This window comes from Agelaius tricolor, unplaced genomic scaffold (assembly GCF_023055355.1).
Source record: "Agelaius tricolor isolate 1412-34295 unplaced genomic scaffold, bAgeTri1.0.p SCAF_10, whole genome shotgun sequence".
Lineage (NCBI taxonomy): Eukaryota > Metazoa > Chordata > Aves > Passeriformes > Icteridae > Agelaius > Agelaius tricolor.
The window spans coordinates 30,270,642-30,292,384 of record NW_027269270.1 but is presented as its reverse complement, the minus strand read 5'-3'; the positions used below and the strand labels follow the sequence as shown (position 1 = coordinate 30,292,384).

The following is a 21,743-nucleotide window of genomic DNA, read 5'->3' as shown; positions in this document are numbered from 1 at the left end:
AATCTCATTTTCTTTTATCAATGCAGCCTAAAACAGATACGGGAAAATGACAATAAAACGGGTGCCCGAATTCCTCCATCAGCCTGAACCCAACATGGTTATATATTTTGTAGCACCTAAATCAAACAACTGTGAAATTACCTCTGAAGGACAAGTACTCCTGTCTGGACTCAAGTTCTACCTGCTGACCCTGAGCCAAGCCCTGCTGTCTGAATGTCCCCTGACTCACCACACTCAAACTGCTTGCACCACTTACAAAGACAAAAGAAGCAAAAGATTATTTTGGTCATTCTCTTAAAAAAAATGAAACACAATAAGCTTTGGCTCCTGCACAACTGCATTTGAAAATGAAGAAGTTTTGACCACGTTCATGTTTTGTGAACTGGAAAGTTTTCAGGGAGTTCCTTTCATCTGGTCAATGCACAATAATGTTTGTCAGTGCTAATCAAGGCTGCCCAAAATCAAATGTCAGACACTTGCAGCTATCTGCCCAAGAACACATTACAAAAAGGCAATTATTCAATTCCTTGTTGAACAACCAAAAACAACGACTCTGAGAAAAATCACAAATAATTCCTGAGGTGTCTGCAAATATAAAAAAAGAGCTTTCAAATAAATTCTTTTATCTGAATTCTAGATCAATGTAGCCAATGACACACACAGTCCAATTTTTAGTACAATCATCGATTTTCCTATACTGTTCTTTTGGCTTCACAGACTTTCCCAAATATATCCATTGACCTTCACCAGCTAAATAAAAGACACCATCCTAAAAAATTTTATTTAGAAGAAACACACAAAAGAACTCTTTCTATTCTATGCATTACTTGACATTGTATTTCTACACAGTATTTAATTTAATTTGACTTATTACACTACTGCCTTTTGTTGATATAGAAGAGAAGCACTCAAGGGATATGGACCAGACACTGAGTATCTTGCACATATTCAGTAACTTATTAACAGAGATTAGAGACACTCCTAGGTGGGAGCAGACACCTAATAATGACAAAGTAATGAGATTACTATTGTCTTCTCATTACTCCTCATCTGTGCTAAAGCACTGCAAATCACAAATTACAGATTCCAGCTACTACATAAAACCCTGCTGTCCATGGTATGTGCTCTGTGGAACCACTTCACAATTACAAATTAACCTATTTAAGAAGCAAAAAGCCATTTCTGTACCTCTAGGCTGAGCACAAGTGTTACATCATTGAACTTCATGCAAGCCCTGACACAGAGATGTTGTTTTGACAGGGAAGCCTTCAGAGAAACCCCACAAATCAGAGCTTGACCCAGCTGTGACTTGCTCCCAAATTGCCCAAGCTCCAGCTGAGGCCAGCAGCAGTTTGTTACCTGGCCCAGGGTAACAATCTCACCAGAAATGATGGCTCTTTATCATGGAAAGAAAGGACACTACAAGGGATTCAAAGTGAGGCTCCAGTTGGTGAAAGAATTTCTTTAGCCCCTGCACCCCACTCACCTCTCTCATGGCATGGGCTGGAACTGTGGACAGCACATGGGAGAAGGAAAATGTGGTGACCAAAAGCTCCTTTTTGGCAAATGAAAAAAACAAGACTCCACATAGAAAAGGCCTCCTGTGTCTGAGCCATGGAGAGCCCAGTGTTACACAGCCAAGCACAGGTGACAAAGGACATGGGTTCAGCCACTGAGGATGGAGAAGGGAGGGAAGCACAAGAAGCCTGATGGCAAACTCTTCTGCAGCACAGCTGATGCCAACAGCACAGAAGCTGCTCATGAAGAGAAGTGAGCACACTGCAGCAACATGAGGAGAGCACCACATCACAAAGTTTGGCATTTACATGAATGTATGTAATGAAGGCATCTTGCTGGCAGGGATACAGAGACAACCCAAAGTACCCTAATCAACACACTCCAGGCCCAAATGAACTGTTGAGTTGATGATATACTGGATTTGGCATTTAACAGGGTCCAAAAAACATTTTTTTCATCCCTTCAGGCATTCAGTAGGAATACTGAGCAATAATGCCAAGCATGGATGACAGAATGGCTGGATAAATCACTGGATTTTAGAGCTGAATTCTACAAAAGATGCTTAAGTAAATGAAAATAGCAGCACACAACACAGCTTTCAGCAGGGCCACTGCTTGCACAGAATACTGAGCATGTGTACAATGCTAAGCATGGACAAAGGCCTCGTGCTATTTCACCTGTAAATGACACATCTCAGTTTAACATAACTCCCTTCTGACCTCCTACTGCCAACTAACCAGCTACTCCAAGTAAAACACATTAAGCAAAGCTGACACTGACTCCAACTTCTATCCAAAAAAAAAAAAAAGCAGGCTACTTTTAGCAAAGGAAATCTAGGTAAAAGAACATTACAGAAGGAAATAAATAAGGTTATGAACAAAGCAACTACATTAGTGAATTGAGAGAAGAAGAAACAATTTGACTCTTTTTCCAGCTTCAACAGTAAGGACTCTTCCAGACCTCTCATACTCAATGAAGACTTCAGAAAGTCTTCAGAGTAATATTAAGCAGTGATTCTAAGCTGCCTGGTAACCTTCCTTCACATTTCCTGGTGAAACCTTCTCAGTTTTAAGTGGACCCTGATCACATCTAGTAACAATGCCTGCCTCAGGCTGGCAGGGTAGGAAGACTGTCCCACCAAATTTTTTTTCTGTAACTAGAACATGCACAGAATAATTGAAATGGTTATTGTGAGACTTCCAACACCTTGTTGAACAATTGAGTGAAAAAGAGACACTTCAAAGGCCTGGATTCTGAAGGTCATAGCCACTGAGAACAGTCTGATCAGAGATCAGTGAGCATCAGCCATGGAACACACTTTCTGTCCCAGCACAAGTTGGGGCACAGAGATGGATGCTGGCACAGCTTCAGCAGTGTGATATCCATGGTGCTCCTCAGCAAGGCCAGCCTCCACCTGCACTCACCCCGCTGGCCTGGACCTACAGGATTCATCACACATCAGCAGAGACCACTCGGGCAAAATTCAGAGTAAGCTCTTTGCTCTCCTTGACATTCTGGCTATGTTATTTTGTAACAGTTGAAGATTTCTTTTATTCCTCCCATTCTCACAAATTGACAAGAAAACCACACAGATTTAAATACATTTCAAGGCAATCTGTGTTTTTCAGACAAAGCAGCCATTATTTCTCTCTGCCAGGTTCTAGTGCCTCGTAAACAACCCACTATATTAACCACTTACCAATTAACCACTTGTTACCACCCTGAAATTGTAAAAGAGGAATTCTCCATTTCAGATACAATATCAGGCTCTAAAGTTGCACAGTTTTGCCACTTTTGAGATGATAGCACAGTCTTGCTGTGACTAAGGACTGCAAAATCGTGCTCCATGTAATTGAATCTAAAGATCTGACAACAGTGACCTTATCAAGAAATGAAACTTTTGGCTGAGGTTCAAACCACACACAAGAAATAACATCTTGCTGGCTGTTTGTAAACGTCACATAAAAATGTACTTATTCATTATTAGCAACTTGTACACTGAACACTCTGCAGGTCTCAAACTGCTGCCAAGGGAAGGATTACTCAGTACAATCATTTCATTTACATCTTAGACCTGTATTAATTCTGGCAGCACAACCGAGCATCCCTGCTCGTGACTGTAACAGTGTTATCCCAATGAGAGAATTATTCAGACCACAGGCTAAAACCAGAGCTCTGGGAGCTGGATTGATATTCTAAATGACCATGGAGCTGCTGACCTCAGTGAGAGCCCGGATTTAGTACAAATATCCCACTTTTGTGGTAATAAGGCCAGAAATGACAATATAGAACCTGCACTGGTGAGCCATTCCCTTTAGGATAAAATGGAACAGAAGGCTCCAGGCAAAATCCTTGGCTCTACCAACCTGAGGCTTTAAGAAGCAAAACAGCCAACTCAAAAATCTGAAAGTTTCATAAAACATTCAGTAAGGAGCCATTGTACGTAAGCGCCAATTGCTCTGGAACAAAATGTCATTTTAGGAGGCACAAAGATCAAAGGGGTTTTTAAGAGCCCAGCTCACCTTTCCTGCTCTTGCAGACAGCCTTCAGGACACGGTGTCCAGGCCCACAGTGCCCTCGGTCGGTCACACAGGCTCCCTGTGACACCTCCCACTCGTGACACCGTGCGTTCTCACATGGAATGGACTCCACCAAATGAGGACAGCTGGTCAGGGTACCCACTGGATCCACCACAACCTGTCTCTGCCTCATCCTAAAGCCTGGAAAAAGCAGAGCTGGATTAACTGGACAACAGAAAAAAATATTTATGCAATAATTTAGTAGCAAGAGGACTATATGGGGCATCTGGAGCTGGGGGATTTAAAGACAAACAAGTGAACAATATTTACAAACTGGGTTGACTGGGACAGCACTGTAGCTGTCCAGGCATGCAAAATCTAGCAGTGTGCAAAGAATTCCAGCAACTCATATTTTTTACATTTCTTTTTCCCTTTCATCAGCATTAGACTGAAATACACATGTCAGGATATAGAAATTTACTAGCGATGCATATATTAATGTTATAACAGCATTAAGATAAAAAGAGAGAAACAGTTAAGGAAATGAAGACATAAATGACATCTACATTCTGCCTGGGAATCCACTAATGAAAGGATTTGTTTTGAGACACAGCAGAACAGTTTACTAAGAAATTAGTATTCTGTTTCATGAAGGCATAAGGTTTTCTGATACATAATACATATCAGACCTCTTTGAAATGACATCCTATTAAACTGGAAGATTCAAATGTAAAGTGGAAGAAAAAGGTTACAGAAATAATCATAGAATTGATTACATAATCTACCTCCTTCTGAATAAAACCAAAAGTCATGTTGCTATATACAATGCAGAACTAATACACAAGTATCTTTCAGCAAGTTCTGTTACGTAAATGACACAGAATTCTAAGAAAAAGGCAGAAAAAAATGCATGTGGGTTTTTCCTCTGACGGTCTTGGAGCAAGGGAAATAAACAGCATTAGTAGAGGCTACATGGAAATGCTTTGGTCATGAAACAGAAAAGAAAATGAAAAATAAAACATCCCAGAGATTATTACAGACCAAACTTCCACAGTTCTCAAATGAGCAAAAAGAAATTTTTCAAAACAATTTAAACATGAAATGCTTTTGCAAATATTATTTTTTATTATCTCGCATTTTGTTTGAAAACTTTTGACCAGTTGAAATAATTTCACATACTTAAGCATGTGAAATTTCAGTTGAGCTTAATTTCTTATTTCAACTTAAGCAGTTGAAATAATTTCACATACTTAAGCATGTGAAATTTCAGAAGAGCTTAATTTCTAAACAATAATATCCATTCCCTGACATGCACTCCAAGAACCATCTCTGCAACTTAGAGCTTTAGGAAAGGCTCTGTGAGGAATCTCAATGTGTCACAGCAACAAACATGTATAGCTTTCTATTAAAATCCAGGGGAGGCTGAACTACATTTGCACATCCTTCTTCCAGGAATTTAAACCAAACCCCCAACAATGAGAACAACCTCTTGGGTCCACCTGAGTCCAGGTTTCAGGGCTGTGGGATGCACCTCCATCCTGATACACTGCCCTGGAACCCAGGCATGCAGTAGGACCTCCAGGGGGATCAGAGAGGGGCAGCCTGGCAGCTGCTGGCCCAAGAGATCATCCTGCACAAGTTCAGTGCAGGACAAAAGCACCTGAAAAAATCCTACTTTTTCTTCTCACATGAATTACGGCAAAAAGCTTTTAAAGGTCAGATTCCACAATGCACATCCAAGAGCTTCATCCTGTGTTAGATTAATTTTTTTTAAAAACACATTAGGCCCCCAATGTCCAATGAGACAGCTCTGCTTTTGCAGTCCTTCTGCAATGCTGCACTCCCTGCTCACCTCTCCCTCCATGGCGGTGCTGGCAGCTCTCGGGCAGGCAGGGACCCCACGGCGACCACGAGGACACCGCGCACTCGGCCAGGCACGGCAGGTGACACAGCTGGGAGCTGGCAGGGGCGGGACCCTGGCAAAGCTTCCCATCCACTGGTCTGGCAACTAAGGGAAAAGAGAAAAAAAAAAAGGAAAAATAAAATCAAGGTAATTCTGCCCTGGTGGCCTTAGTTTTCCTGAATGCACCAGAATCCAGTGATTTTTCAGGGTCTTCTCTCCCAGGGCAAAAAAGTTAATCCTGTGTTCAGAAAGGCACTTAAGAGTTTTATCTAAACCACCCTTATTCAGCAAGCCAGTTGAGACTATTCTTAGTGGTAATCAGGTGCTTTAAAACTAGATTGAGTGCTGATTTTCAGCAGTGCTGGAGTAACAAACTGGAATCTAATCCCCACACTTATGGCCAAGGAGACCTCTTCAGACAGGGCTGAAGAGAAAGACACCTAAGCAGGGAATCCAAAAAGCTCCCAGTGCAACAGGGAGCCAGGCAGAAGCAGGTGAGTAAAACCCAAGCAGCACAGGGGACTCTCCCCATTCCCATGCCCTTCAGGGCACTGCCATCTTTGGATTATGGATGCAGTGTCCAGACCCTGGAATTTTTTCACCTATTTCCAATAAAACTGAGCAGAGCTCCCAGATTACTCTGCACATACACAAGCACGAAGCATCTTTCCTGCCTGAGAGGAGAGACATTTACCTGAGCTGCCTGCACCCATGGATCTCCAATCCTCTTTATTCCAGAAAGGAGCCAATCCCAAACCCTGCCAAGCTCCAGTTCAGTTGATACTGACAATGGATTTGGAAAGTTGACTCTCTTTGTATTTTCATTTATCATAAGAGATTTCTAGATTCAATTAACTTCTCTCACCTTTTTATTTGGGGCAGGGGGAGGAAGGAAAAGAAAGGGAAAGAAAGACTCTTAAATCTGTCCTCTGAGTCATTATATGATATTGCATTTCAATTACATTATGGGCTGAATTTGGCTGTCTCTTTAGATAAATCAATATCAAAGCAGTCTTTCAAAAGGCTAAGGCTTGTTTGAGTTTACTTTGCCATGGCATTACCAAGACTTCATTAATTTTTATAGCTACTGAGTTTGTTTTATCCTCATTTTTATTTTTCATGTCTGTTTTTCTTTGCTTCCACGCATGGAATTGATTTTAAAAGAATTTGTAAAAACATGCCCAACATATGAGTAATCTTTCCTTTTTCTGATATTACACCATTTTCTTTTAAATTAATCATTTGAAGAAAAACACTTCTTTTTTTTTTTGACACAAGAATTTAACATTCACAACCTCGAATTCTGATTTGCACATCCTGAGGCTGAGTTTAGACCTATCACTCTAAAGTGATATTCAGACCAATATCAGTGCTTATGATTCCAACTCATCAGAATAATAGGATTAAACAACAGTGTGATTTAATTCTAAGCTGAAAGATAATATATTGGTAAAAAAGACCATTTTCTGAAAGTTTTCTCAGACCCTGTAAGGCCTTTGACATGTTCATTTAAAGATTAGAACAAGGTGGCATAAATCCAATTCATCTGAACGCTCACATAAAGACACCTTTTCTAGAAACCTTGCAAGTGAAGTGACAGACAGAATGAGATAAATATTTAGAGTTTTAAGGATAAGAGCATTTATTTTACCAAGAAGTCTCATGCATGGCTTAACCTGCCTCTCAGCATCAAGCTTTGCAAAACTGTATCAGTTTTCTGGAAGTTCTCTCGGACAAAGGAAAGGAAATAAAACTGGGTACAAATGGTCAACCCAAGGAATAAAGTCCAGTCCAGCTTTGCTCTAACTCAAGGTGTTGTTGCCAAGAATGGCTCTTCCCTCCTCATTGATTTTTAGGCTGTTTCTATACTGAATTTAACTATTTAAATGCGGAAGCCTAGATACAGCTGGATGGTTCTCCTTCTTTGAAAACCAACCAGTGCACCCAAGATGATTTTAAATTGATTTTGGATTAAAAAAATCAAGAAAAATTGATAACAAAAAGTGAAAGGGGCTACAACCCATCCCACATTCATGGATGACTTCTTCCCATTCTGATGGGAATTCCTGCCTTTCTCTCCCTGCCAACCACCCTCCTGCTCCTCTTTGTCCCATGGGCTGATGCCCTATTTAATTCTAGCACTAGGAGCTCTTCTCCCAGGAAATGTTTCCCATTTGGCACTGGAATAAGGCTGCTTGTTTGCTCACTTCCTTACATAGTTCTTTGCATTCTAGAAAAGGTAAATCAGAAAATACCATTCTGATCAAATATCCAAATACATTCCAAGTCTGTGCCAGGTTATGCTCCTCACTCTACACTGACTGCAGTCCTCCAGTCAGTCTTCAGGAATAAGACCAGAACAAGAAACCCAAGCTGTAATGATAAATGCAATCCTTTTCCAACACCTGGCAGGTATAGAGAGACAGTTTCCACCCAGAGTGACAAGATGAACCAGCAGGGTCCTCTTTAAAACAAAATTCATTCTTCTTCAGCCATTTGATTAAAAACTCTGATTTCCATCTGGTTTATTTCAAAGCTTGATGTGATTTTCTCCGGTCATTCTTTTATACTCTAACAAATTTATCTTTTTTTTAATTATAAAGGAATGATAAGGGGAAATTTTCCTGTGAACCCTTTAAATGCCAAAATCCTCACACACTGCTGCCTCCAAATGGCATGGGCAGCCTGGCTGGGCATGTCCTATTCAGGGAAAAAACCTGACATTATGCCTATGATAAATGAACAGAGCTGCCAGGAATGTCTTTAGGAATGGGCCAGCCTTCTGATTTCGTTCAATAATTGACTCTGTAGTGGCATTTTCCTGCATTCATACAGAAAAAGTGCTTTTTGTGTAATTATTTTCCTTGGAACAACCTTAGCCACGTTTTTGGAGACAGGTGAAAGGCAGAAGCCAGGAAAGCAGAGTGGGAGGGGGAGGAAACATCTCTGATTCAAGTAGCAGCTTATTTATGACACTTGTTCATACCTTTTAAAATCCTGTGTTCTTCCCAATCTATAGAATAAACTTGAAAAAGCAATCAAGTACTAATCTGGGAGCCTCTGAAACATTGCACATTTCTATAGCTGTTATATTGAATCTATCCTTTATAAATGCAACTGCAGCTGTTCCAGCACCAGTGTCTTGCCTCAAGTTTGAATTTTACTATTTGCTGTTATTTTCAGGTTATTGCTACCAGCAGGAGATAATAAATTGGGTTCTAAAGTGTCTTGTTTCCCTATATATTTTTACTGAGGTAATGATTTGGAGGAAGAGAAAATCAGCTCTGATATGATTATTTCCATAATGCAATTTTAAGCCAATAAATAAATTATCTTTGAATAGAGTCATGTGGACAGATACTTGCAGGCACACATACTCACACTATGTTAAAAGCAATGCTGACCAAACAAGAGGCAGAAATGCATAGGATGGCATTTTGTTTGCAGGGGGTCCTGTCAAATATGGTTTTTCAACTCCTCAGGAGGTAAGTAACACTTTTTTTCCTGGACTTTAACTACATTTTCCTTTTACAGTGAAAACCCAAGTATTTTTCTAACTAAAACCAAAATGAGATTTTTCTAAATATCACTAATATATCTGGAATACACACAAAAATTATCAGGTCTGCCTCTTACATACTTTAGGTAGCACTCAATTCTCAAGGCAATAAATCCAAATGTTTACCATGTGGCAAAACTAATCCAAATTGAAGACTGCCAGGATACAAGGCAGGTATGAGAAAGGGATGGCATATCCTTGTGAAAGCTCTTACTGCCTTTGCTGGGACTTATAAACCAAAGACACTTGGATCAATACAAAGGGAAATTACTTGAGAAAACCACAAAGGAGAGAGTTATGTTATAAAAACACCTTCATGTGTAAAACACAATAGGGGTAAACCCAGCACAACATTTGCAAGCAATTTCTCTAATCTGAAAGACATTTTTATAGCAAAAACAAAACACTGCACAAGGGAGAAGTGGTGAATGCCATCTGTCCAGCCTGGAAATGGCACCAACCCCAGTCCCTTGCACCCCTCCATTAAGGCCTAATGCACCCCATGTCTGATGGAAAGGGTTCCTTTATGCTTTGAGGAAAAATCAATTAGTTTTGAAGCCACTAAGCACAAAGTTGGAGGCCTATTTTCAATTAAAATCCATTTAATAGACAAGGAACAACGTATGAATAGAAGGCTAATCACAGCATGAAAGAGGGTTAATAGTGGATTGCCAAGAGCAACAATGGCTTAATGCATTTCAGAACAATAAAAATCCTCACAATTTTATTAAAGTGACACAAACAAAAAGTATCCCTGTGTCCTCCCTCTGCTGCTCAACAGGACTATGATCTCAGCTGGGATACTGCATTGTTTTGCTACAGCAGAACTTGTGGAGATTAACAACACTCTACATATCTGGCAAAAATTCAGAGTGAGCACGGGGCTCCCCACCAGCAGCCACATGACTGAGCAGATCAGAGGTGACAATTCATTAAGCGTGTCCAGGAAAAACAGCAGAGGCAACAGGGATGCTGGGATAGCAGCAAAGCCAATGATGGAAAGCAAAAAAGGATTCTGCAGGATATTTGAGCCTTTTGGCTGTTAGCCAGAAAATGCTGAAAATTGCTGGAGCAGACCACCAGAGAGGGTGAGAGAAGAAACAAGGAAAGAAAAGGGAAGGGAAGAAAACCTATGAAACAGGGAAGAAAATCCATGAAAACTTCATCAAAGCCTTGTAAGAGCTTTGCCCACTGCTGTGTTGAGCGTTCATTCCACAGGAAGGAGGAACCTCTTTGGGGACCCTCTGTGGATGTGCCTGGGACACCGGGATGTGGCACAGGTGGCCCAAAGCTAAGCTGGTGACACGGATCCTGGGAGCAGCCAGGCTGGCCTTGGCACACAAACTTCATTTATCTCCAGTGTCCCTGCTCCAGACACCTCTGGCTTCCTTCTCTCTCCCCAGTGTCCCAGTTTGTGGCGTAGCCTCGTGCACACAAATCCTTTTAATTTTTCATCTCTCTCCCTGTTATTGTCTGAACACAATGCAGCTCCCCAGCCTCAGAACAGCAGCAGGACAAAATTACACAGAACAAACCATCACTGTCTGGGAGGGAATTAATCCAGTTCCAGTGGAAGGAAATAATTATAAAAACACAGATGCAATTAAAATGTTAGCTTACAAAGATAAAAGCCTTGACTAAAACCTAGAATCTCACGTGAACTCACTGGGTAACATATTATTTGCTGCATACCACAGCCAGCTAAACAAATTCAGGCATTTATAAAGTGATAACTATTCAGGGTCATAACAAATAGCTTATTGACAAAAAAAAAAAGGCCTATTTTTTATAAGACACCTCAAAAGAGGCTCACTTTTTTTCACTGTCAAAGTCTTTTTAAACATTACTCACTTCATTTTAGTTTAATTAGTTTTAAGATATGAAAGAATTAAAAGTATTACACCTCTAAAAGACATTAGGGAAAATGTTGGGTTTTTTTTTCTTAATGGATTCAAACTCAAATTTCTGAAATGCACATTTAAATACCACTGTCAAGCACTACAACAATCTGAATAAAATAATTTCCTCTCCTGCTTCTACAGGGTTTCCCCTGAAGAAGCCAGCTGTTACATATTTATTTTTCCATTATGTGAGTTGTATCTCATAAATCTGCTCAGCATTTGGTGAGCTTACAGATCAATAACTTGGCATCACAGCAATATAAATCTGATACAGACTTCTCTGAATATATTTCACACTTCAGAGGTGTATTTCTCATCTTTTCAAGCCAATACAGCCATCCCAGTGATAAATAACTAGTTTGGGATGAGAGGGATCCTTGGGGGGGAGAGGTTCCACCTGAGAATCTGGCTTCTAGCTGATTCAGGTCAGCTAAGCTCCAGGCTGGATGCTCCTGTTGCTGCACCAGGAGCAGCTCAACAAAGCTTTTTTCACACCACTGCTGACCATTATTTCTCTCCCTCCTACAGGCCTAGTCAACTTTTCTCATTACTAATATATTCTAACCTATTCCTTTTCAATTTCATAAACCAGACAAGGAAAACAGGATTTAAACATCAAAGTCCTAAAATTCTAATTTCCGTAGAGTAAATTAATCTTCTCATTCCTGCAGTTTCACCAGCATAAATTTACCAAAAAAAAAAAAAAAAAAAAAAAAAAGAAGTGTGCATTTAATATAAGGCTCATACTCCACACAGGGTTCACTCCAACAAGGTATAACCTGCATCAACTCCTAAACTCCACAGGCAGTTTATCTTCATCAACACAGTCCTTTATAGGCAGGATGCACATCCAACATTCAGGATGGCAAAAGCCATAAATAACAACAACCTGCACACCAACCTCAGTTCCTCAAGAGCTGGACCTGGTGCTCCACAAGACCCCTAGCACCCAAGGGGATGGGGGCACGTTCAAACTGGGCTTTCCACTGGCATTGTCCTCTTCCCAAAACCAGAGTTCACTGAACAGATGCCACATGCACCAGTTTGAAACACTAATCCCCCAGGAGACACACATTGGAAGGTCATGATTCAGAGCAGAACAAAGAACTTGCAGGGAAAAAATCATGGCACCCTCATTAGGAAACAGAGCAAACAGAGCAAAGGAGGTAAAACAGCACATTTTGGAGCTAAAAAAGACAATAGAGAAGAAAGAAAGCGATGAGAACAAATAGAGAATAACGTATCTATGGAAACACTCCTCAAATTAATCTCTGTGCAAGTCCAAAGAGGTACCAATATCTGAAAAACAAAACACAATGCCAAAATATTTCCCATATGGGAATCAAGAAGAATCTGAAAAAATCACTCATCAGATAAGAAAGGAATAGGCATTTTTGTCTATCAGCAGTAGGGAGAAAGTTCAATATTTTGTGGAAAACAAGAATGTATAAAGGCCATAAAATAATCATTTTGAGACTCGTAGAAGTAGGACTTAGATGAAAGTGCAGGGGACCAGTTTCAGCTTCAGACCATTTTGTGATTCTGCCAGTAAAGGGGCTTGTAAGACAAAACTACATAAGGGAATACACAGAGGGATGGATCAGAGAGTAACCATTAGACCTGAACAGGTACTTGAGGATTTTCCAAGTCCTCAGCTCTAAGCAGATTAAAGGAGGTTTTGCTGCTACAGCTGGCAACACGCAAGTTTATAAAAAACCAATCTGATGTAAAATGAACCAGGTGGAATTGTATCCTAAAAATAAAGCAAGAATTAGTATAGGCTGGGGAACTGCAGGGGAGTAAGGCAAGGTACTATGTCTACTAACAGGTGAGGGTTGAATGTGTCTCAAAGGAAGGAGGAATATAAAAATAATAGAGACTTCTGCACAAAATAGTTTTGAAGGGTTACACTTAAAGCTATCCAAAAACAATCAAGGCACAACTGTGTCACATACCTGCTACTGAAATTAAAGCCCAAATAAAAACAAATATATGGAGACAAATATGATAAACTCATTAAGCAAAAAAATGTAAACAAAACTTTAGAACCTTGTACAGGCATGAGAATTTTATGTGGATTTTCAGATGTAATAACAAAGATTAAGAAGACAGGAACCTGCAATGATTTCTGCTGAGCAGGTAATAAGAGATACATTTTATTAGCCAAATTTACTATGCAGAGTAAACAATAAAGAGGATTCAAGGAAGTGAAGAGTTATTTCACAAAGGTCTTTTCAGTCCTATAATTAAAACTTAAGCAGACAGGCTCCAAAAACACTCTAAGAAAATTCTGAAAGCAAGATGTGAATTGGATCTCATTCAAACAAATAAAAAAGGAAAAATGTCAAGATATATAAGGCACAAATTTTATGAAAGAATGACAGGGCAGACAGAACCCTAGTTAGAAAACTACAGAAAATATGGAAAGAGCAGCAATCCCAGCCACTAGAGAGAGCAGGTAAATAGTTCAGAGAAGAGAGGAAATACTTCTGGAGTATTTTATAAAGACTGCCATCTCCCAGACTAATGAGAAAGAGATACAGTTTCCAGATAAAGCCAAAAGGCAAAATTAATTAGAAAACAGAAGGATACTCCCTGGTCTTCAGAAAAGAAGGTAAAAAAATCCTGAGGTAGAACCACATATGTTTATTAACTGTTTGAACATAAATACAGACACCAGTCCCAGATTCTAAGAGGAATTTTCATTCCCATATCACTGGAATAATTTATTGAGAGGAGAGTTGTACTGCCAGACAAGGAGAGGTTTCATAAACAGATTGTTGCATAATATTCTTCCCTACCAGAAGTCTTTTTTGTTGGTACACTGGGGATTGCTAGTTAGTGATATTCACCCAGATCAATTAAAATTTATTATGGAACAATACATTTCAGATAAAATTTCATAAAATCCCAAAAATGCTCTCTCTTTTTGTAAGCCCACTTGCAGAGGAGAAGAAAGCATTTCTGTCCTATGGTAGCAGTGTCTGGCTTTGAAAATAAATTAATGGTGTGCATTTCTACTTTGCTTAAGAGAGTTTTCCTATGAGTGAACACACTTACTTTAAAAAAGAGGTACAAAGAAGGGTGGTCACCACCATTCCTACAGTTTGTTCCAGAAACGGGATTCCAGGCACAGGGATCAAGGAGTATCCAGAGCTGAAGGGCAGAAAGGGATGTACCAGAAGCAGCTCACTTGCATATTCTGTGCTACTTTTTGTGCAAAATGCAAAAAATCTCCTCTTTAAAAGCAACATCATTTCAAACATGCGGATTTGCCACTTCCATCCCTGGAATTACTAGATTACAACCTCTTTGTGAAAATTAAGCATTATAAATTTAAACATGTTAAAATTCAGTGAGATACTTAAAACCAGCAGGATCTGTAGAAAGGTAATCATGTTAAAGTTCAGCCTAAATGAACAAAAGCCTCCCAGGTGAGGAGGGATGTGGAGTCCTTGGACAGAACAGTCAGCATTAAAACCAGCACAGTCTCTTCATTTAGGGTTACCTACATTCACAGATCTCTGAACTACACAGCACTTTACACATTTACCAATGTAAATTTAGCTGTAACAGCCTCAGAATGCAGGAATATTACCAAGCACTTCAAAGACTGCAATATCTTTTCCTTCCAAATACTCATATTAATAGTATGAACATCCTCCTCAAGGCTTAGAAAACGTACAACTTCACTTGGAAAAAGACAGGGATTTCTTAGTTAGGTCACCTCTTGGGGGAGAAAAATATGAAATCTTATCAATGCATTTCTTAAAGTAATACCTGAGTGAGAGTTTTCCATTTTCAGTATCTTCAAGTTGGAACCTTATAATCAAAATATAGAAAGATTTCAGTAGACTTAACCTTCTGAGCAGCTGATATATAGAGACTCAAGGAAACAGGTGCTCCCTTTCCAAACACACATTTTAATAAAAGAAGATATAGATGGCAAGACTAGGCAAATAAAAAATGGGAGAGACATCCTTGGGGGATAAAAGAGCTTTGAGCAGTGTGTATAAACACATCACAGATGGTACCTGTCTCCAAGTAGGATTCAACATATTTTATCCCAGAATGCTGCTGGAGAGACCACGGGACAAAAATCTTCCTTCACATATGTCATTGGGCCCAGGTCCAAATTCTCTTTGGAAGTAACCAGAAGAATAACAACTGTGATGGATGGTAATATTCCATTAGACTTGCTTGTTTGACTCCTGAATGATCCCGTTAAGGACACTCAAGAGCTGAAGAAAGAAAAATTACTGTGCTTTTGATGGTAGCAATTAGACACTGTATTTGCTTATACATAGAGAATTAACTTCTTCATTTTCTCATCACTGAAAAATTGGTACATTAAAAGATGAGACAGTGATAAATAAAAGTATTCTGCCAGTTTTGATTGCCAAAAGAAAAAAGAAAAAAAATGTAATTCCTTATTTATTCAAAGAACAAAAATTAGTCAGCTAGTAAATGAGACACACTGAATATTCCTGGATGAGGAGGGATAACAGGGAAGGCTTTCCCTGTTCCATCTGCATGTCACTGTGCTGATAGTAGATGGGATTTTCACTTTTCAAGCACTACTGCACATCTGCACTACTGCTTTGAAATTACAGTAATAGTTTATAACTAGTACAATTGCTCTGCACAGCTGGGTTTTTCCAGCTGACTATATGAATTTTTAAAGATTAGAAGTGTAAATACAAGGAAGAGGTATCCCAGGGTTTGTGGGGTTTTTTTTTAGTTGAGGAGGGTCCTGCAACTTTTAAGCTGAGCTGAACTTTGAGCAAGGGAAAAAGCTGCAGGTGGGTCACACACTGGATATGCAGCACCACTCTGGTCATGAGATATGTAAATGCTCAAGGAATTCAGAGGCACTCCTCTATTCCTCCTGAGAAATTCACAATTCTGACAAAGAATAAAGTGAGAATGAAGTCAGTTCAAGCTCTCTGCTCACCAACCTGCCCCACAGTAGCTGCAAGGAACAGGAGTGCTCAGAAGGATGAAGAAAAGTCAATAAATGCCGCACACCTTTTATTAACAGCACTTTTCTAACTCTCAAAGTCCACACTTGTGTGGAACAAGAGAGAAGGCTTGTGCTGGGAGAGCACAGGAGTGCCAGATGTCTGGGAGAGGTGAATCAGCCACTGTGCATGGACTGAATAAAGATTAAAACAGGTCTGCTTTTCTATAACCTCAGAGTCTGTGAGGGATGCTGGGACACACACTGGGCACCCAGGAAACTCTTGCTTCTCCTCTGTAAGTAAAAAAAAAAATAAGATACAATATTGTGTTGTTATTATCTTACATCTCTGCTCAAAAACACATTCTGCAAGAGCACCACATTGAGTAAATAAAACAGCCTATGATGAATTATTCATTGTGAATCTGTAACTACTTATTATTCTTCTAAAGGAAATATAACTCACTTCCAGAGTCCAAAACCCGTCTGTCTGCTCAAAAGTTGTGACAATATTATTTTTGCTTTCCCCTTCAAATCACAAGAAAGACTGTGTATCAACCTGAAGCAGAGGCTAAAGCCATATCCAGAATGGTGTGTGACAACCTGTTTTATATTCTAAACTAAGACTACACTACAGATAAGTGCATTCAGCTACCAAGGGGCTGGGTTTCCTGATATATGACAGAGGAAGAAAAGTCAACTCCAAGCATAATTTAGTTCCTTCATCCTTTGTAACTCTCCCAATGAAGCGAACAACAGAACTGGCAGCAATTCAGGGCTCCCTCAGGGCTCCCTCTGGTGCCCAGCAGCACCTCCCTGTGTGAGCATGGACACAAGGAGGGCACCAGCAAGCCAAAGGCTACCAATGCCTCCATGTCATCTACTTTTTTCTTCCCGTTTCTCCCACTCAGATCCACTCAGGCCAGCATTTCAGAGCGACCCTGCGCACGCACCCTCCTTGGGCCGGTGAGTCCCCAGCTCCACGACGATCTGGGCACAGTAGACCACGCGGCTTTGGATGCCACCTCCACAGAGCCCTGCCTGCTTCTGGTGGTGAGGGTCCTGCGGGTCAAGAAGCAGAGACACTTGGCAAGCTTTCCATTCAGAAGTCCTCCAGGCAAACCTTTGGGAATAGAAAGAGAACAGGTAAAATTAGTTTTTGAAAGACTACAGGTAAGAGGAGAGGTACTTTATTAGATGACAAAATACAATGGGCTTAATCTTTATAGCAGGACTTTCCTACCCAAAACAGGGAATGTTTGGAAACATTTTGAGTGTCAAATTTACATAGGTTAAGTATGTGCTATTTGTCTAGAGCACTTGTGTAAAACTTTTGACAGAGCACCAATCTCCAAAGCGTTCTGAAGCACTAAATCATCCTGACAGCACCTTAGAGCACAGTGTAAAAAATGAGTGAAGATTAAGAGGTTTGATTAAGTGTGAACAGTAGTTTTCAAACATGTGTCTCAAAGCACTAAACCACCCTTCTCTGCCAAGAGCTGAACACCTCACTCTGAAATGCCCCTAACAGCTGAAATCCTCCATTTGTCAATGGAGCTCCAAGCACTTGCAGCTTTTCCACAGGGGGCACCTTTCTAAGTGCCCAAGGTCCTGCCAGTTCCTTCAAGGGATTGGCTAAAGCATCTCATTTAATTCCATTTTCCACAAGTTGTGATACACAGCAAGCTCGAGACAAAAAATACTTTCATTCTATGTTCCACTCACACCTAAAGAGCATTAAAGGTTCTCAAGGAATTACAAGATTTTAGGACACAGGTAGGTGAATGCTGTACAGACAACAGTTGTTGGTGTGTATCAGCTTAAATGCCAGGAAGAACTTATTAAAACCACAGGGAAAACAGTGCTGTCTATCCATGGAAAGCAGAATTTATTTCCCCATCATGACTGAAAATGTAGAGCATACTTCTAACACAACTGTTTCCACAGGCAGAGTTCACTTTAATTCACAGGTCACAGTCTGAGGAGAGTAAATAAATAAGAGCCCAAAGTCTTCCCCATCTTCCCAAACACAAATCTCAGGCAATACTGTTTTTATAACCAATCTGTTCACACTTGTGCTGCTTTATGCCTCCACTCCTCTAAATTTCCTAGTTTATTTTTACCACAGAATCTTTGGGGTTTGTGTAATGTAAACTATGTAAAATAATTTCCTTCCTTTATTCTCAAGACAAATACTCTCTCCTTTTACAGCAGATCCACAGTTGTTAAAACTACATATGTTCCTTAACTGCTGACTGATCACTGTAAACTCAAACACAGTGGGGTGTCTCTGCACAAAAAGCCTTCCACATCATAATTCTGTTTATTCTCCACAGTATCTGCTCCTGACAGTTATGGCAAGCTAACCTGCATCTCAAAACTATATGAAAAATAAACACACTAGTTGGAGTACACATGTTCTCTTAACTTACTTTGTGAATGAATTTTTTTTGCGAATGATTTTGTTTTTAGCCCAAAATTTTGTAATGTATTCACGAAAAATATTTGTGAATACTGCCAATTACTTGCATTTACAGGTACTGTTCAGATGAGCTGTCATGCTTTCTTAAATAACTCAAAGCATCCTGTGCAAATCTGGGTACACTCACAGGGTTCATTACCCCCAAAGAAAATAATAAAGAGCACACTTTTCACATGACAAGTATCAAATATCTAACTCCCACAACATATAAAGCACAGCCATGAATTCCTCTTCTCACTAGTTCCTTCTGGGAATTCCTAATCCCATTTCTTGGGCCTGCAGTGTTAAATGCAACCATAAAGGCAATGAAAAGTGCTCTTCAGCAAACACCGGGTGAAGGGGATTCCTCCTCCACAGCCCTTCAGAAATCTGTGCTTTTCAGGTCTACTTTTGAAATTAAAATCTTGAATATAGAACACACCCATCTTTCCACAGCCATGGACATAGTTGCTTTAAATAAGTATTTCTTAAAACAAAAATGGACTAAGGTAAAACTCATTATCAATATCTGGTTTTGGAAGTCAGCTGTGAACTCTAGATCCTAAAGACTCATTTCCAGAGGTGTGAGCATCTGCTTCTCCTATTCAGTGTGAGCTGCGGGAATTAACACCTATGAAAATTAGGCCATCGGTGATTAAAATTATGCAAAATAACTAAATCTGAGCTCAGAGAGATAATTAAACTTCATCAGCTCTTGAATTAAAAAGAAAAAAAAAATCCTTTATATATTCTCCCAGAGTAACTTGTGTGAGCATGGGCAAGGAGAGCCCTCCCGAGTGCCACTGGCACCAGCTCCAAGCCTCAGCCCTGTCTGCTCCTACCTGCACATGTCCAGTGCTCCAAAAACAAATCCTGACCTCCAGGCATAAAAAGGGACACATTTCCATAGCATTAACAAGCCCACCAGGAGGTCAAAGGGCTGAAGGGCACTGCCCAAGTCTAACTCCAGAGGCCTTCTAGCACAGTTCACTGCACTTCCTCTCCAGTCTTTACTACTTCACACTAATGCCTTATCTTCAATTTGGGCATAATAAACCTCATTTACAAAGTAATACCAGCACACCTGTATCTCAGCAATAAGCCTTTTTTAAAGAATCAAGTCTTAAAACATTCCCATTTTCCATCATTTAACTTCTGAAAAGCTTTGAATTTCCAACAAAGCAAGGAGAGTTTTTGCTATATCCCTGTCTCGTAACGTAGCAACCACAACCAAAATGAATGATATGAAGACATAATCATAATTCTGGAAAATCTACCTACTCCCAGCGAACATGAAAGCAACAGATCAAGGATAAAAAAGATATAATACATTGTTTTAAAACTCATGACTCGGTGACAGTTATGAAACAAACAAGGGCTCAATATCTTTCCGATTTACGGCAACCTCTTGGTCTCTTTAGTCTATAGGACTTATGCTCTTAGTGTTTACACAAGTTTTATACCTGTATATACCCATTCACTTTAATTGAACTACCCCAAATTTATATCACAATAAAAGAAAGTAGAATCACCTCCTATGTGTTTAAGCTTTTTAAGCACTTAATCCTTTCAGAACAAATAACCAAAGGTAAAACAAAGCACAAAGCTCTGGAGTCTTATATGCAGTTGAAGTGTTTTATTTTCTTGCATTTAGACTATTGATTATAGATGTTATTGTAAACTTCAGCCATAAAATTAAAAGCCCTTCCCATTTAACAGCAAATTTACACCTGTGCCACCTACCTGTGATGGGACCATTAACTTGTAGCTTTGCCATGGGCATAGAGGTTATATTTAACTGAGCAGTTCTGAGGCTTAAAGTATTTTTGTCATCTCTGGATCCTTTTAGGTGACTGGAATATAACTTCACCCACCTCTCTCTGAGGAGTACAACTCTGCAACCTCTTAAGCTGCTGCTTTTTTATGTCAGTGCATGAAGCCCACACTATGTATCTTCATGCAGCCATGGGGTGCTCTCTGCCCCTGCATTACAAAACAGCCTCTAGAAAATCATAAAAATCATAGATTGGCTTGGGCTGAAAAGGACCTTGAAGATCATCTCATTCCAACCCCCTGCCTTTCACTATCCCAGGTGGCTCCAAGCCCCATCCAACCTGGCCTTGGACACTTCCAGGGTTGGAGCAGCCACAGCTTTGCTGGGCATCCTGTGCCAGCGACTCACCACCCTCACAATGAAGAATTTCTTCCTAATATTCTTCTAAATATAATATTAATTTCTTCCTAATCCCATTCCTTCTGCTCAGCAACTTGTTCTGGTCTATGTCCTAGCCCATTTTCTTTGCTGTGGCTGAAGCATGCTGTGGAAAATTCTTGCCCTAAAAATAAAGGAAAGACTACTTGTTTCCAAATCAACCTAAAAAAAGAGATGTTTTCTAGGAACTTGGAAAGTAAACAGCAGTCTTACCTTAAAGGATTTAAAACCTAATCTGATTAGACAAACAGAAAAAAAGGAGTGGTTTGTCTTGAGACCAGACAAATGAAGGAGAGCCTCTTTTATTTCTGCTACTGCAGCTCCTTAAATTCATCATCTTCATTTAAGGGGTAGAAAGAAAAGATGATTGTTTGGCAAGCCTCAGCAAACTACAGATAAAATGGCATATATTTAATGGGGAAAAAAGCATAATCTTCCTAGGTATTACCTTACAAATAGAATGTGGTCAAATAAGGAGAATAGAAACATTTGAAGTTTCTTGTATTATTTCACAAGGATTAACACTACATCTCTCCATGTCTGGAAAGCTACTGATTTCCAATCTGAGTTATTTCCAGTAGCTCAGTGACCAATTCCCAAGGACCAACACCAAATCACCAGGCTGCAAACTGAAATATGGACCAATAGCAACCTTTACCAGCTGCTGAAACCTAAATAACATACATTTTTCTTATTTCTGTTCATTAATA

The 21,743-nt window shown here is 39.8% G+C and overlaps 1 protein-coding gene across 4 annotated transcripts in view; it reads right to left on the bottom strand.

Moving 5' to 3' along the window:
- The window catches only part of THSD7B (thrombospondin type 1 domain containing 7B), a 299,320-nt gene that overhangs the window by 160,757 nt on the left and 116,820 nt on the right, over window positions 1-21,743 (bottom strand). For all 4 annotated transcript variants that reach the window (XM_071435444.1, XM_071435447.1, XM_071435445.1 and 1 more), the window contains exons 6-8: window positions 17,314-17,483; window positions 5,890-6,045; window positions 4,041-4,238 (exon numbers count right to left, since the gene is read on the bottom strand). In XM_071435444.1, coding sequence (XP_071291545.1) covers window positions 4,041-4,238; window positions 5,890-6,045; window positions 17,314-17,483 — 524 coding nt within the window. The remainder of the gene's footprint in view (window positions 1-4,040; window positions 4,239-5,889; window positions 6,046-17,313; window positions 17,484-21,743) is intronic.